General features: G+C 33.8%; 1 protein-coding gene across 1 annotated transcript in view; it reads left to right on the top strand.

Annotated features, from left to right (window-relative positions):
- LOC127731813 (uncharacterized) overlaps positions 1–16,409 on the top strand; it is a 434,253-nt gene extending 417,844 nt beyond the window's left edge. Inside the window, exon 4 of the mRNA XM_052240653.1 lies at positions 16,385–16,409. Within this exon, the coding sequence (XP_052096613.1) occupies positions 16,385–16,409 (25 nt within the window). The remainder of the gene's footprint in view (positions 1–16,384) is intronic.
- Positions 16,410–18,371: the final 1,962 nt, after the last annotated feature.

Raw genomic sequence — 18,371 nt, 5'->3', positions numbered from 1 at the left:
TACTTTTCCGAATTAACAACTTGATTGGTTATATCTGAAAAATGATTCAATCATACATGAGGATCCTCAACAATGATAATATTGATATAAAGCCCGAGTTTTAGAGGAGTTCGTATTGTAGAAGTATATAGGTTTTTAGCAGAGAATTTCGCAATTCTTGTTAAAGCATACCAGGGAAAAGATAAACATGTCCCAGGTTAAGGGCTGGGTTTGGCGCCCGCTAACAAGTGTAACCCCGTCACATTCTGTATTTTCCTGTCCCAAGTCAGAAGACTGTAAATCAGTGGTTGTCGTTTGTTGCTGTATATCATATATTTATTTTGATCATTGTTGTTTACATATATCAGGCCGTTGGATTTCTCGTTTGAATTGTTTTATATTTGTAATTTCGGGGCCTTTTAAAGTTAACTAGTATGCGAAATGGGCTTTGCTCATTGTTGAAGGACGTACCGTGAACTATAATTGTTAAATTCTATGTCGTTTGGTCTCTGATGGAGAGTTGTCGCACTGGCCATAATATTACATCTTCTTATTTTTATACACACAATTTTTTGTTGACATTTTCTTGAAATACATGCCAAAATGACTTTTTTTCCGGTAATAAAAATTAAAAAGTACTAATAAACAAAAAACTGTGTTAATTGTATTCAATTTTTTTCTTTTAATTTCAGATGGAATAATAGTCTAACATTAAGAAGACAGATTGTTACTTTCTGTTTGAATCAACTATCATCGAAAAGTTCTTTATATTTACATGTTTGTGTCCTTTTTATTTCAAAATGCCTCCAAATAAGTTCACTAATACTGGATTAGATACTAGTGCTACATGTGATCACGTGATTTTACTTTGTGTCATACAATCAAAGAATTTATAAATGTTATTGATATTATTATAATTTATTGTAAAACATTACTTAGAAATATACTAGGAATGGATTTCTATTAAAACTGTTTTATTAATTTGTGTTGGCTTTCTTTGGTTAAAACTATAAACTACTTTCTTCGACATTGTGACAAACATGAAAAATCTGACAAGAAATATAAAGAACACATCTGAAAGTTCTACTGATGCTGGTTGTTTGATGCAGTTCTTGTATTGAATTATTTAGGATGAATACTGAAGCAAGGTAACAAACTCAACACAATTCGATTCTGATTGATTAATTGGTTAATTTGCTTTACGTCCAGTGGCTAATATTACATGCATGTGCAGGACGATAACTAATTTACAATACTAATAAGTCTTGCAATAAGAGGTCGACCTGGATGATTGGCGGGAAATTTGGAATGCCAATGGAAAATGAGGGTATATTGGACAGAAATTTAGCATTGCAACAAACGGACCCCATAAAGAGTTGTTACAAGTGTTCTTAACGTGCAAGAAGCATGACGTTCTTTCTACATGAGGCATCGGATTTAACGTCCCTATTCTGACCGGACGTGGCTGCACACTTGTACATCCCGCACAACCAAATTGATGCCCCACTTTGGCAAGGTTTGACTGCTGGTCGGAAGAAGACCAATGATGACCATATTTCTATACCCAGTCACCTTTGGGTTACTCGATTAAGATATTAAAGTCTGAATTATTATGTCGATATTGCATACAGTATCCGGTCGTTTAGTTACCATAACGTATCGTCTTAAAGTAAGCGATTCACAAAACATCAGAAACACAACAAATAGTTATTCCGTTCTTAAGTTTTTCCACCACTGATGGTCCCGTTACTAGTATTTCCGGTTTAAAAACTCCTAATTACTTCAAGGTAAAGACACACAACCTGTCACAACCGACAATGATTGTTTGTAGCATTGACCGGTCAACCATTCATCTATGGAGAGGCTGTTTATTTCTTAGTACAAGAAATATTTCAACGTTAACAAGAAATATCCAGAAACCATTTTTTTTCTCCAGACATACATAACCCTTATAGGTTGCACTTCTGTAAATATAGACAATTCCCATAGGAACATCTATTACGGCTAAAACTGCCACTTTTACTATGAAGTTTCGTAACACATTATATTCTAGAATGGAAAATTCATATACACTACTATTTTTTTCAATGGTCAATGGCTGTGCGGCATATTTTCCACATTTATATGCCCCGAACTTCTAAGAGTTTAAACTTATACTAAAATTCTGTTCTACCCCTCTCTTCACTTTGGGTCTTCCTCAGAATTTAATTCGGTCTCTATCCATGTGTATTTTACTGGTAACATTCCCAAGTTATGTCTCTATGAGATAAAACGTAGAGATCATATCTGGGAACTAGTACGTAAACAAAACAAAACATCTATGATTAGTATATATCTCCCCAAAAGAGGCTTGGCTTGTGAAACAGCTTTATTTACACAGTGCAACCTTTGGGCAATTTTCAACACATAATAACCATTATGTTACAATAAGGAGATGTGATGTGATTGTCAATGATACAACTACCAACCAGTGTCCAAAAAGAGGCTTTCGTTACCATGGGGACATTTAAAACGTATAGGTCAAAGAGAAAGTGACAACGCCATTGTAAAAAAAAATACGACTACGAAACAATAAACAATTCCACAAAACACTAAGAAAAACTAAGACTCAGCAACACGAACCCAATCAAAAACTGGGGTGATCTCATATGCTCCGGAGGGTTAAGCTGATCCTGCTCCACTAGTGTTGTTGCTCAAAGAGTTTATCTAATAAATTACACATAACCGTTCAGTGTTTAACAACGAGCAACCCTATACCGTATAGTCAGCTATAATAAGAATATAATGTGACAATTCAAGCGAAAAAACAACGGCTTGATTTATACCATAACTAAAAATCTAAAAATCACTAAATGACTGCTGATATTATTTTGGATGGTTTAAACATATTTCATTGCCCAAAACAATGACAAAAGAATGAGACACACGGTTTTTTTCAAGTTAGTCAGTCTTCCTCATTATATACCAGTAATACATAAGCGAACAAAATCTTATACATGTGAATAACATCATACATTATATTATTATTTAAACAAGAAATAATCAGAAATTGAAACGACGTGGATTTCTAAAAGTGCAGTTGATCGTAAAATATCTCTATACATTCTATAAATCAAATTTCAGATTAAACACCGGCATGGCATACACGCAGAAGGTCTGAGGAAGTGTACATGGATTATTGTTCGAACTTGTCTCATATTGTTGTCAGGATTCCATTGGACCTCTTTTACTTAATACGCAGCATCTTAGCTAGAGTATGTGCCTCAACCAACTGAACTTGCCTATAGACTGTGTTTGCCCATTTCATGAGGGCTAGCACCAACATTAGAACATAATAAAAATTGATAAATAAATGTTATACTAAAGCATTTACTATTAATCATTTTTGGAAACTAAAGTTCGCAATGACTTTTTAGTTGACGATGATAATCACAGGTATATTTATATGTGGGTCATTTCAAAATACACAATGTCTATAAAGATATGGCTACATGCTTGATAAACGAAAACAATGAGAGAAAGGATTTTAGTTTCAAAATGAAATCAGCTATTTATTAACAGTATATGATACTGTTTTTAGTCGTCTGATTCTGAAGAAGTGCTGACTGCCAAGGCTGTCAATTTTTGGGAATGTTCTTAGCCATGAATTTCACATTGCTGAGCTGATTCGGTTTAAATCGCTGCATTAATAAAGCTATTTTTGGCTCAATTTTCTTTTCTTTTGAGCACAAGGTCTAGGCTACTGCTCGTCTGATAGTTTCCCGCCTTCCTCTTCTACTGCAGGACGTTACTGTTTTTTTTGAAAATTTTAATTTGTACAGTTATTACCATTGTCAGACACCTCCTGAACCATTACTTGTCATACTCCATCCTGAAGCATTACTTGTCAGACCCCCTCCTGAACCATTACTTGTCATACTCCATCCTGAAGCATTACTTGTTAGACCCCCTCCTGAACCATTACTTGTCATACTCCATCCTGTAGCATTACTTGTCAGACCCCCTCCTGAACCATTACTTGTCATACTCCATCCTGAAGCATTACTTGTTAGACCCCCTCCTGAACCATAACTTGTCATACTCCATCCTGTAGCATTACTTGTCAGACCCCCTCCTGAACCATTACTTGTCATACTCCATCCTGAAGCATTACTTGTCAGACCCACTCCTGAACCATTACTTGTCATACTCCATCCTGAAGCATTACTTGTCAGACCCCCTCCTGAACCATTACTTGTCAGACCCCCTCCTGAACCATTACTTGTCAGACACCCTCCTGAACCATTACTTGTCAGACACCCTCCTGAACCATTACTTGTCAGACACCTCCTGAACCATTACTTGTCAGACCCCCTCCTGAACCAATACTTGTCAGACCCCCTCCTAAACCATTACTTGTCAGATCCCCTCCTGAACCATTGCTTGTCAGACCCCCTCCTGAACCATTACTTGTCAGACCCTCTCCTGAACCATTACTTGTCAGACCCCCTCCTGAACCATTACTTGTCAGACCCCCTCCTGAACCATTACTTGTCAGACCCCCTCCTGAACCATTACTTGTCAGACCCCCTCCTGAACCATTACTTGTCAGACCCCCTCCTGAACCATTACTTGTCAGACCCCCTCCTGAACCATTACTTGTTAGACCCCCTCCTGAACCATTACTTGTCAGACCCCCTCCTGAACCATTACTTGAACTAAGATATAGAATTGTAGACGACGATTTAGACAATTGGGAAGGAAACGATTTTTTAAAGATATTTTTACCTCAAAATTATTCCTTCTATCAAACAAATGGAGAAACACTTGAACCCCTTGTAAACATATTGAAACAAATGGTAAATAATTTTTTTAGCGTAACATGCGTAACACTGGCAGGCCACACACATTTCTATGAGAAATAGAGTAATTATGTTTATGCTTCGGCTAAAATCATATCCGTGTTACTATATGCTTACAATAATTTTTGATGAAAGCATTACCACAATACATGATGAAATTAACTGGTGTATCCCGTGTTTTACCAACATTTTCATCTTGTACAGTGGCCATCTCTAAATGAACGGAGAGCAAAAGTTTGAAACTGGGAAAATCTTCCGGAATTCAGTGGATGCTACTGACGGTACCTGAACGGAAATTTAAACGGCTACTAAAAGAGAGTCGAAATATGTCAAAGGAACATTCAAACTCATAAATCGAAAATAAACTGACAACGCCATGGCTAAAAAAGAAAAAGACAAACAGACAAACAATAGTACACAAATCACAACATAGAAAACAAAAAACTGAACATCACGAACCCCACCAAAATGTGGAGTGATCTCAGGAAGAGTAAGCAGACCCTGCTTCACATGTTGCACCCCTCGTGTTGCTCATGTTATTACAAACCCGGAAATAAGTCAAATTTTGAAGGAAAAATGGGACGGGATTGTAGTTGCGACATTTGGAACATATCTGCTATCATCTGTGATACGAATATTCTAAACGGTCAACTAACTCGTTTCGCCGTTTGTAAAGTTTTCGAAGGGATGATTTGAATATCATTTGGAACTCTTGGTTTAATATCTTCCTTGTGAGCATCAACCCTCTGTCAATGAAATCATTAGAACACCAGCTATACAGCGGAAGGTAAAGTTAAAGGATATTGTTTACTTCTTGTCTTTCTTTCTTAGAAGTTCCTGTATGAAGTCAGCCTCATATGAATCAAAACAAGTCGGCAAGAAGAGGGGCACAGTTGGTTCCCATGGGAACGCCGATTGTCTGCTAGCTACGAGCAGAACGTACCTATTTGTTCGAAGTACATACGTTCACATCTAGATTTGTTTACTGAATTTTGTATGCTTTTTTTATATTCGTCAGTATTGTATTTGGTGCCTTTTGGTTTTGGTCCGCTAGTAGTCTTTCATTCTGTTTCATTGTTTCCATTTGTATTGACATTTTGAAATTTTGATTAGTGATTGGTTGGTTTCTAGTTGAGTATGCCTCAACATATGTTTGTATTCAGATTGAAGGTATCGTAACAACTCATAACAACATATTGGCGTATTACCAAAGTCCTTTATTATTCAAAATTAGTAAGTCGTTTTTTGATGTTAAAGTAATGTGTTGTGTGAAATAGTGAAGGATCAAGTTTCTTCTTCACTGGATTTCTTTTATATTTTTTGTATAACTAATGACCGTAATTACACAATACAATACAGAACAGTTAGAGAATATTAAGTTTGAATTAAAGTTGAACAAATCATTCATATAGGTTTTATCCCGGGGTTTTATTTTGTCCTGCCATAAACTGCAGTTATTTTTAAAGGATTTAAATGCCTTCTCCTTTTCTCAATATTCTTTGAAATACCTTAACTAGTTTGGAAAAAAAACATGGACGATATCAATTTTGTTTTTTATGGGGAGCGTGAATGTTATTTTGTGTTTATTTCAGTCGTTCGTCTCATGTATATGTGGAAGGAGCACATATCGGCAATGGAGTCTGTATAATGCGAGTAAGAACGATCACGTTATAAAGTATCAATAGAAATTTGTAAAAAAAACCAAACGTTAGAGTAGAGGGACTGTACTGCTGAGAAATAGGAAGTTCGTAATTGGAAAGTTGAAATAATCACGTTTTCATAAAGTATTAATTTGTGTCAATATCGAGTTAAACATCAAGACACGAATCAGATCCTTTCATTTGCGTTAATTCACTGAAATGTCAGTCACAAATGATATTATTACGTATTTTAAAAGAGTATATCGATTCGGTTGCATGTAATTTCACTCTATGAAGAATGGTCTACACTCGAAAAAGTGAATTGATTCAGTCGACGACTATAATCCGAGCCGAACATTATATCTATAGACTATTTTGTTTGCATTTTAAACGTATCCATCGTTACATGTTATATAGTTTTTACCACTGCATAATAGGATATGCAACTTTTGAAAACCTTGGCTATTAAATAGCAGTTAAGTATCTTTTTTTAATTTTCAAATAATTTTATTTACTATAATTTCTACATTTGATTCCTCAAGTTTCGGTATCTTCTTTCGTTACCATTGACATTAAAATAGTGCGTATCATGACAGTCTTTGTTATATCACAAATGACTAGTTGACTTTTTTCGTAATTAATATTTTCAGTCGAAATATTTTGTTTATAAATAGTTTTATTTACCAAACAGAAACACCTTGTGAAATAATGGAATGAATCAATAACTATAATTTTGAACATAAAAGGAATGCAGGCTACAAGTTATTTCTGATTATATCTGGTAAACGTCGAACTGTGTATTTTGTAAATTATTTTGAACTAAATCAATTAGCAGTTTTTTAATTAGATTTGCCATTTAAAAACGCAGGGTTTAACTACAGGTTGTTGTAAATTTTACCTGATAATGTGTGTATAATAATAAATTTTAATGGCGTACTTGATAACGTTGATGTATAATTTAGCACATGAATTAGTTTATGTTTAAAAAAATTATACTGTTTCTGCTGATTCTGCTGATCAACACATTAAGCCTATTTAAATCCTCCAGATTGTATTCCTCGAGTATGATAACATACACTATTGCAATGAAATACATAAAAAAATGCACAACGTTTCATCTATTTTAACCTGCAATTTGTGTTTGTAATAACACACTTGAATAGATTTTAAATCTAAAGATATATCATGATTTCATTTACATGAATAGGACTTTAATGAATGTGTATCTGATCTGTTTATATTTATATATGAGTTCGAATCCCGGCGAGAGAAGAACAAAAATTTGCTTCTGCAAATTAACAGATCTAACATTGTTGGGCTGTTTTTTACAGAATGTGTTTTCAGCCTTGTATCACCATCACTGGTGATCCGATGGATAAAATCTGTCGTAGAGTTGTCACGGTTTCAGACGTACTTATAATATAATTATTTTTGTGACTGAATCCGTCATTAATTTGTAAGGTCCTCTGCGATAGATAATTCAGCTGATCTGTAATATTCCATCTTTATGCCTTATATATCATGTACTGTGTTACGACGCTAGATAAAAACTGAGGAGGAAAGGTAACACCCGGCCACCGAAAGCTTGATTTTTTTATCGAGCCTAGATGGTCGATTGGTCTAGCGCGCCGGACATAGTGCAAGACGATTTAGTAAAACAGGCATCAAACTTGTCTTACCGAAGCGGGTTTCGAGCTTACATCAACAAGGTTGATAGGTTAGTGATAACTGTAGATGAACTATCTTAATTAACCTTCCAACTGTTGACCTTTAAAGCAATCATTAGAATAATAATTAGTTTCCTTTTAGTCTATAAAACAAAACATCAATGTTATGAATCTACATTTAATATTATAATAATGCCTTCTTTACAACTTCCACCGGAAGTGAATAACTTCAAACTGAGATTGCAATTATACTAGTATTTCACCTCGGGTTTCTCGTACGGTTCGTTTTGCTAAATCTTTATTGTTCTATATAATGTGCTGTTAGTGATATTTGTTTATTTGGTCGTTTCCATTGTTTACCATGCAGTGTTGTCATTGTTTATTGAATTACTGTTAAATGATTATACTTGGTATCTTTTCCTTATTTTTAAAGCATTAATCTTACATGTAGCTTGGATTTAAAGGTGCTAACCGTGTAGCCAGAACTGCTAACCCTCCTGAAACATCTAAAGTGTCACTCTCGACAAGTTATAAATAAGCTAGCCAATTAATTCGTTTCATATATTAACTCATTCGTAAATGAGAATTATGGTATACATTTACTCATAAACGAGTATGAATATCCACTTTTTTTCATATCATGTGTATAGGTACGTTTCAAAGTTTGATGACAATTTATGGTGGCAACTTCAAAATAGTTATTTGGATATTTCGAATCCGTTAAAAATAACTTCAGACTATGCTCTTTGTTATCTGTAAGAAATGTTTGTGACCCTCATATGTATCGTGTTTTTCTCTCAATTTTATATTTGGCAACGGCTAATATAACAGTAATATCAACCGTAAATCCATTTCCATTAAAACATTTTTTGAGCAGATATGATTTAATTAGACTGTAGAGTTTATTACAAATATAAACAAATAAAAATGAAAACACCTGGACTCACGAATAAAAAAAACTTATGCTATGTAAAGTATGTTGATGGACTTAAATCGTTTTAGAATCTCGTACACATCTTACTTACAATATACTATTTCCCATAGTGTGATATCTACACATACTCTTTTCATTATTAGGATAATGTTATACTTCTTTTTTTTTTATCTAAATTATAAACACCAAGTCAATAATCCAGGTCAATAACCAATATCATCAGTAAAACCGTACACTAGCCAATAATACAGTAGTCAATAAAATGAAGTCTTATATGTAAAATATTCATAATATATTCAAATTAGAACTTAAGTTTTATGTTTCACAGTTCTACCTTTAAATACACGACATACGTATATAACCATTATTTGATTTAAATGTAGAACGTTGTTGTCATTGGTTTTTTACCTTACCTGTGTATTATACATTGAGGACGATACGCGACAAAATGGCACAGGCAGCCTCTAAAACTTGTGAAATTTGTGTCAGTGCCTATGGATCCCAATACTGCTTAGAGTGTGAACAATACTTTTGTGAAAATTGTAAAACCTTTCATAAAAGACAGAAAGTAACAAAGAATCACCAGTTTCAGTCTTCCTCGGACATTATCCCGGAAGGTAAATCGAAATGTAAGGAACACAACGAAGACGTAAGTTTTGTATGCAAAACATGTAATTTAGTAGTGTGCAGTAGTTGTGTGACTGGCAGTCACACAGGGCATGCCTTTTCAAAGCTTATGGACAACATAACACAGATGAAGGAGAAGAATACAAAAGACCTGCGTAGTAAGGTACATGAGGCAACTCAAAACATTAAAACGATGGAAGAAGGTTTAAAGGCATTTGATGTGAAGGTTGAAGGAGTAGTCAAAGCTATTACAGAAGAAGGTACAAAGATAACGGATATGGTTGATAAATGTATCACACAGATGATTGCATTGGTCAAGGATCAATCCAAGACGGAAAAGGACAAATTAACAAAGATCATAGCAGATAGGAAAATAGATTTGAAGGCGGGAAGCGACTTAGAAAAGAAGAAATATGAACTCGACAAGACACGAAACGATGGCAAATTGTTACAGTCGTTACAAAAGCTTACATATGACATTGCAAAGCTGACGATAGAGCCTATACCCGAATTTCCGAACATACAGTATACTGCTAAGCCTGGAACAGATAACGACATCAAACAACTGTTTGGCATCTTCAAAATAAGGTAAATCAACTGAAATACCTGAGGATAGTGTTGTTTTGTAGACTGCATTCTGCAGTCGTAATACATGCCTTTAAAATAACTATTATTTGAAAGTGACATGTATTTTTGCATAATTAATGTTCTGTTTTTGAATATCAATGTATTTCTGAATTGAATCTCATGACAAACGCAGGGGAGACAATGCATTCAATAAAAAGATGTGGTCATTAACAATGTATAGTTTATAATGGAATAACAATGGACTCTAGTAAATAGACATGTGGTCTATGATAATGCACATTTTAAGTTGCATTCATAATGCACTCGACACTACGTAAACTTATGAAGTTATTCAGGAATACTTGTTTTCAAACTGTCACAGAATATCTGTTTTCCTCATTTTCAAAATGTTTTGTTTTGATATTATACATTTAAGGAATCATATGTAAATACTTCATTTTTATTTTGACAGTGGAGTACGTACACAACATATCGGAAACAGAGAGAAAGAATTACCTAAAACAAAGAGGTAGGGCAATATGTTTGTATATTTTACAGTGTTAAATTTACGCTTAAAACAATGTAAACTTTTCGTCAAATGTTTAAGTGAATTACACATTATCTTCATGTAATCCTTAATTATTTTTTTTACGAAATGAAGCCCCTCTCTCCATGCTTCTGGGTAAATTTGTTTCTTATATTGTGTAAACCAGTGCACCGTTTTACTGTTGACACATTTACTAGTTACATGTATGTACTTATCTTCATTACATTGATCCTAAGTAGCAGTTTTTTTAAGCCGTATTTGCTTAATTTTTTTGATACATATATCACCAACTCACATTTTGTTTTAAGATATTTTGGTTTTGCTTGATTTACATCTTCTACAATGTCATTTGTAATGCGTTGCATACGTTAGCAAGCACTAGCTCGAGTAGGATTGCGTTTAAGTAATTAATACTGATAATGATGTGCAAACGTATAGCGTAATTTATTTTCCATAGCGTTAAAATTAGGTTGTATTTGATTTTCGTAAATATACTGCTCGTTAAAATGTTTCTGCTTGTCTAGTTAAAGATTTGGAACCTATTGATACTTTAAATTTACGATATAACCATGATATTGAATGTAAAAGGCATTCATCATAATTATCCGCACTAGTAAGGCAAATTGTGCATTATATAAGCTAAGGACACTATACTGTTTTCAAACGACATTATCAAGTCATGTTGCGTAGTCTTCTTTTAATTGTGTATATGTAGTTTTATGTTAACTGTTGTTTGTCCTTTCGTCAATTTTCATTATTTGCCATAGTGTTCCCCGTATGTCTTCGACGTATGAGTTTGAATGTCCTCTTTGATATTTTCCACCTCTTTTCAAAATATTCTCGATTCACAAGATAATCTAAAATCGACTGTTTGCTGAAGGGTTCAATGACTTCAGCAGTAACATTCACAATCGACTGTTGATGAAGAGGTCAAAGACTTCAGCAGTCACATTCACAATCGACTGTTGATAAATAGGTCTAGACTTCAGCAGTCACATTCAAAATCGACTGTTAATGAAGGGGTGAATGACTTTAGCAGTCACATTCACAATCGACTGTAAAAAAAGGGTTCAACGACTTTAGCATTCACATTCACAATCGACTGTTGATAAAGGGATCAACGACTTCAGTAGTCACATTCACAATCGACTGTTGATAACGAGGCCAACGACATCAGCAGTCACATTCACAATCGACTTTTAATGAAGGGGTCAACGACTTTAGCAGTCACATTCACAATCAACTTTTGATAAAGGGTTCAACGACCTTAGCAGTCACATTCCCAATCGACTGTTGATAAAGGGGTCAACGACGTCAGGAGTCACATTTACAATCGACTGTTGATAAAGGGGTCAACGAATTCAGCAGTCACATTCACAATCGACTCTTGATGAAGTGGTCAACGACTTTAGCAGTCACATTCACAATCGACTGTTGATGAAGGGGTCAACGACTTTAGCAGTCACATTCACAATCGACTGTTGATAATGGGGTCAACGACTTTAGCAGTAACATTCACGAATAGCAAAGGAAGTTAGTAAAATTGTTTTGTTTGTATATTATCATTGAATGAACTTAACAGAACACTACCAGTTAATTTTATAATGTTTGGAATAATCGTAATTATTACAATTCTATATTAATATTCTTGTTATGGTTAGAAAATACATCAAATAACACCATCACTAATTTAATCCCAATTTCATATTGTATTTTTAGAAATTTACCTGTGACGTCACTTGTTGTGGCCTTGATACATTCCTGTGACGCACAGTGCATTATTCTATTGTGCTGTATTTGTGTTCTGTGGTAAATTAATCTTAGATGTTTGTTGTTATTCTGTTGTTTACATGTTGGGATGGGCTATTGTATTGTTTGAATATGTATTTCTCTGTACTGAATGTTCTTGCATGTATTTGTACTGTATTCCTGTCACGTAATGTAGCATTTTAGCGGTATTTTTAACATTGATATATAAGCAGGAGGTTTGGCTAGCCATAAAACCAGGTTTAACCCTCCATTTGTTCTTAAAATGTCCTGTACCAAGTCAGGAATAAGGCAATTGGTATCACATGGTCCGTTTTTATGTATGTTGGCGTTTGTTTTTTGTAACAGTTCAGTGTTTCTATTGTTCCGTTTTGTTTGCTCTTATGGTTGATGTGTTTTCCTCAGTATTGGTTTGTGATCCGGATTTGTTTCTGTTAAATCGATTTATGACTATTGAACAGCGGTATACTACTATTGCATATATATATAGCTTCTTCAATTAAACTGTTCTGCATATTGTTAAATCTAAAGACTTCATCAGTTCATGCAGTTTTTTGCTGTAAGAAAGACGGGGAAAAGGAGGGAAAAGTATATGCAAAGCAGAAATAGTTCTATAAGGATTTTGGATATAGATAAGAATGTCATTAATTCATTGCTACCGTGTGTTTATATCGTCAACTTTAAAAGAGTCTAATTTTATTTTAATCAATTGTGTTGTTTTTTACAGTGATTACGTACAGGATACGAAACCAAAAGAGGAAGGAAAATACCTGTACAGATGTGACAGGTGTGGGTAAGTTCCTTAATATTTTGTTTATGGACATGACGTAAATATGTATATCTATATTATATTAGCAACATACACTACAAACCAGAAAAAAATCTGAAATGGCCTATAGCTTTACTCGACTGTACTGATTTTTACTCGACCAGTCTGACTTGGTGTGAAACTTACTTGATATAACTCGAGCGTAGTCTGAACTATTATCGATCAAGTCTGAACCATGTTCGACTTAATCTGAACCATACTCGACCTAGTCTAAACCATACTCGACCAAGTCTTAACCAACATATGTCTGTATCTATCTATTGTATGTTATCAATTTAGGAACTTTTTTAACAACAGCTATTCCCCTTGGCTAGAAATTTGAACAACAATTTGAAATCCAAAATGTATTTAATATAGCATTGAAACTGAAATTTCACAATAAACATAATATAATCATCAACACCATATTCTTCAACACTTATACATATATATATATTTGTGGTCTAGAGCACTGGACACAGCTCAGGCGGTGTTGTCACGATATCCCAATAGCATGAGTTCGAATCCCGGCGAGGGAAGAACAAAAATTTGCCTTCGCAAATTTGCAGATTTAACATTGTTGTGTTGATATTTAGAGTAATATTGAATATGATATGTGTTTTCAGCCGTGCAGCTCCTTCACTGGTATAGATGGATCTGTTGTAAAGTTGTTACTTCTTTAGACGTACTTACCAAATAATTATTTCTGTGACTACATCTTACGATCCTTTACGACAGATAATTTAGCTAATCTGCAATCAATTCCATCTTCATGCCTAATATATCATGTACTGTGTTACAACTCTACATTCTACTGACGAGGAAATGTAACACTAGGCCACCGAAAGCTGAATGTTTAGTTCAGTCTAAGTGGCCCTGTAGTCTAGAGCGCTGGACACAGTGCAGGTGGTGTTGTCACGATATCCCATTAACATGAGTTCGAATTCCGGCGAGGGAAGAACAAAAATTTCCTTCTGCAAATTTGCAGATTTAACATTGTTGTGCTGGTATTTAGAATAATTATGTATATATATATATATATATATATATATAAAGTCTAAATTGAAAACAACGTTCAAACCTATGATTGCGTTGGATAAAAAATGTGTGCGTGTAAAACAAATTTCTTGGTAGAGGGGTCTAAATACAGCACAAACAACAATTTCCAAAAGATCAAAAAAAGTGAAAAAGTCTATTTTAACAAAACGCTTTAGACTAACAGGTCGAACAACTGATGTTCTTAAACCCTGCTGACTGCCATTGGCGATTGCCAAAATAAATTGATCACCAGATCTTAAAAAATGGATCTTAATTTTAATTTAATACCAAACAGAAAACAATAAACTTGTAGAAAAAATGGTATACCACAAACATGAGGTGCACAAATATGTACACCATATCCGGATTTCGACAATAAATGTCTCTTCAGTGATGTTAGGGATCGAAACGGTATTTGGAAAGCCATATAATTTACCTCAATTTAGGATAGACTCTTGAATTTTAAAGATTCGAAATAGGATGAACGGATCATATAAACCCGAAGGGAAATATAATACAAGCCCAAACGAAAAAGTATACAAGTCTAAAATGAAAACAACGTTCAAACCTATGATTGCGTTGGATAAAAACCGCAATTTTTATACGTGTGCATGCAAAACAAAATTCTTGTTCGAGGGGTCTACATACAGGACAAACAACATTTTCCAAAAGACCAAAAAAGTGAAAAAGTATATTTCAACAAAACGCATTTGACTAACAGGTCGAACAACAAATGTTCTTAAACCCTGCTTACTGCCATTGGAGTTTGCCAAATAAACGGATCACCGATGTAATAAATGGATCTTAATTATAAATTAAATACTAAACAGAAACCATAAACTTGCGAAAAAGATGGTATACCGCAAACAAAGGTGCAAAGGTTTTTGTACACCATATCCGGATTTCGACAATTAATGTCTCTTCAGTGATGTTAAGAAACGAAACGGTATTTGGAAAATCATACAAATTACCTCAATTTAGGATAGACTCTAGAATTTTGAAGAGTCAAAATAGGATGAACGGATCATATAAACCCAAAGGCAAATATAATACAAGCCCAAACGAAAAAATATAAACAAGTCTAAATTGAAAACAACGTTCAAACCTATGATTGCGTTGGAAAAAAACGCATTTTTTATACGTGTGCATGCAAAACAAAATTCTTGTTAGAGGGGTCTAGATACAGCACAAACAACATTTTCAAAAAGACCAAGAAAGTGATAAAGTATATTTTAACAAAACGCATTTGACTGACAGGTCGAACAACAAATGTTCTTAAACCCTGCTTACTGCCATTGGCGATTGCCAAATAAACGGATCACCGATGTAATAAATGGATCTTAATTATAAATTAAATACTAAACAGAAAACAATAAACTTGCGGAAAAGATGGTATAACGCAAACAAAAGGTGCAAAGGTTTTTGTACACCATATCCAGATTTCGACAATTAATTTTTCTTCAGTGATGTTAGGAATCGAAACGGTATTTGGAAAGTCTAACAATTTACCTCAATTTATGATAGACTTTTGAATTTTGAGGAGTCAAAATAGAATGAACGGATCATATAAACCCAAAAGCAAATATCATACAAGCCCAAACGAAAAAATATAAACAAGTCTAAATTGAAAACAACGTTCAAACCTATGATTGCGTTGGATAAAAACCGCAATTTCTATACGTGTGCATGCAAAACAAAATTCTTGTTAGATGCACAAAATGTAATGCCGTTAGTGTTATCATAATAATGTTATCTTTGTCCATAGCGATTTTGAGTGGTCAACTCACAATATAATTCAACAATAGGTGGTAAAATGAAGTAAATCAACCACATTTTTTATTCGAAACCATTTGTTTTGCTTTGGAAATGCTATCTGAGTAAAACGACAACACATGTATCAGTATATTTGTTTGTGAATCTGTCACTTATACATGTGAAACTGACACCATTGATCTGTTTCGTCTTTCAGAAAGGAAGAGAGATCTGATAAGTAAGTATTATCTACGTTTTTTGTAAGTGACAAATAGTCAAAACAGTTATTTACTGCAGACATGGTTTTGACATATATTTAAACACTAGGCTCGTTCAGATAATAGACACCCCGTAACTATAGACAAACTATATAATAATGACCATTAAATACAGACATCTTTGATACACAACATTTATGTTAAGGTATATATTACCATGATTCAGATTTGTTTATGTGCTCCGGTCATTCAATTCAATGTTGAGGTGTTTGACTAGGTTTTGTTAGATTCCATTTTCTCTATTATCTTATTTCAACCAGGCATTTATTAACTTAATCATGACTTTCATGATAGAGGGTTACTGATAACACAGAAGACATTGAATCCAAATACTAATGTTAGTGGCATCCCTTGAAGATGTTAAATGGCTTTTCGGACGCGATCATAGTGGTATCCCTTAAATGGCTTTTCGGACGCGATCATAGTGGTATCCCTTAAATGGCTTTTCGGACGCGATCATAGTTTGGTTGACATATTTGAAATATTTGTATTCAATATAACTATGAATATGTTCCACTTGTCATAACAACAATCTTTCCTATTTAACCACATAAGACTTACAATGGATATTTTCATGACTAATACGACGGAATAGGTCTTAGGTTTTTTTGTATAGTTTTGTTATTGTTGTTTGTCCTTTTATCGTTTATCTTTTTGATAAGGTGTTTTTTGTTTTTGATGGATTTTCCAGTGCCCCCTTGTATCTTGTCTAAAATGTCTTTTAAAAAAAATTTGAATTGACATCTAGTATACTGGTAGTGAACAAGAAAACTGGAATCCCATCTGAATAGATCGATATAAACCGCATGTTATACGTATTCCGATTTAACTGTCAGACCGATGTTGTTTTTCATTATGTCTTCAACCTGTCTGCAATACATTAGGAAATACTTTATATGAATTTTTAAACAAAACGCATTGTTGCCTTGTTTGGAACATTATCAATATTCAAAATTGTGATGTGTCGTCTTAACATTTGCAATAATACATACATATATATCAAATGTTTCCTCTTAACCTGTATCAATATTTGAATTCTACAAAAAAGGAACAATCCGGGTCACAAACCAAAACTGAGGGAAACACATCAACTATAAGAGGAAACAAAACGGAACAACAGAAACATTGAACTGCTATAAAAACAAACGTCAACATACATAAAAACGGACTATGTGATAAAAATTGCCATATTTCTGACTTGGTACAGGACATTTTAAGAAAAAATGGTGGGTTGAACTGGTTTTATTGCTAGCCAAATCTCCCGCTTATATAGCAATGTTAAACAATCTAAAATGACAACATTACGTGACAGGAATAAAGTACAAATAAATGCAAGAACATTCAGGACAGAAAAATACATAAATAAATAATATAATAGTCCATTTCAACGTTTTAACCCCAGAATAACAACGAACTCTAAAAATTAATTTACGACAGAACACAAATACAGCACAATAGAATACTGAACTGTACGTCACACGAATGTACCAACGCCACAAAAAGTGACGTCACAGTTAAATTTCTAAACATACAATATGAAATTGGGATTAAATTTGTGTTATTTGATGTATTTTCTAACGATTACAACACTATTTATATAGAATTGTGTTAGTTATTGTGTACTTATTTGTTTTTTATAACCATGGTTTTTCTTGTAAATAAAATAATTCTTCTAAATCAAACTGTGAAAAAAAAAACAAATGAATCATGTGCATATAGTTGCTGTTAACATACAAATCATATAAATGAACTAGGAAACGTTGTTTTATATTATTTTATTCGGGATGGATCATGAATTCAAAGATAAGTTGTTTGCTTTTGTTTCTAAATATTTTTAGCAATTGTTTGCAAACAATTTAAATGCCAAACAGCGTTTTAACTTTCTTTTTGTCTTTAATCTCTCGGCTGGTATTATTCAAAAACAAA

Source organism: Mytilus californianus, unplaced genomic scaffold (assembly GCF_021869535.1).
Source record: "Mytilus californianus isolate M0D057914Y unplaced genomic scaffold, xbMytCali1.0.p SCAF_20, whole genome shotgun sequence".
NCBI lineage: Eukaryota > Metazoa > Mollusca > Bivalvia > Mytilida > Mytilidae > Mytilus > Mytilus californianus.
This window is presented reverse-complemented; position numbering and strand designations above follow the sequence as displayed.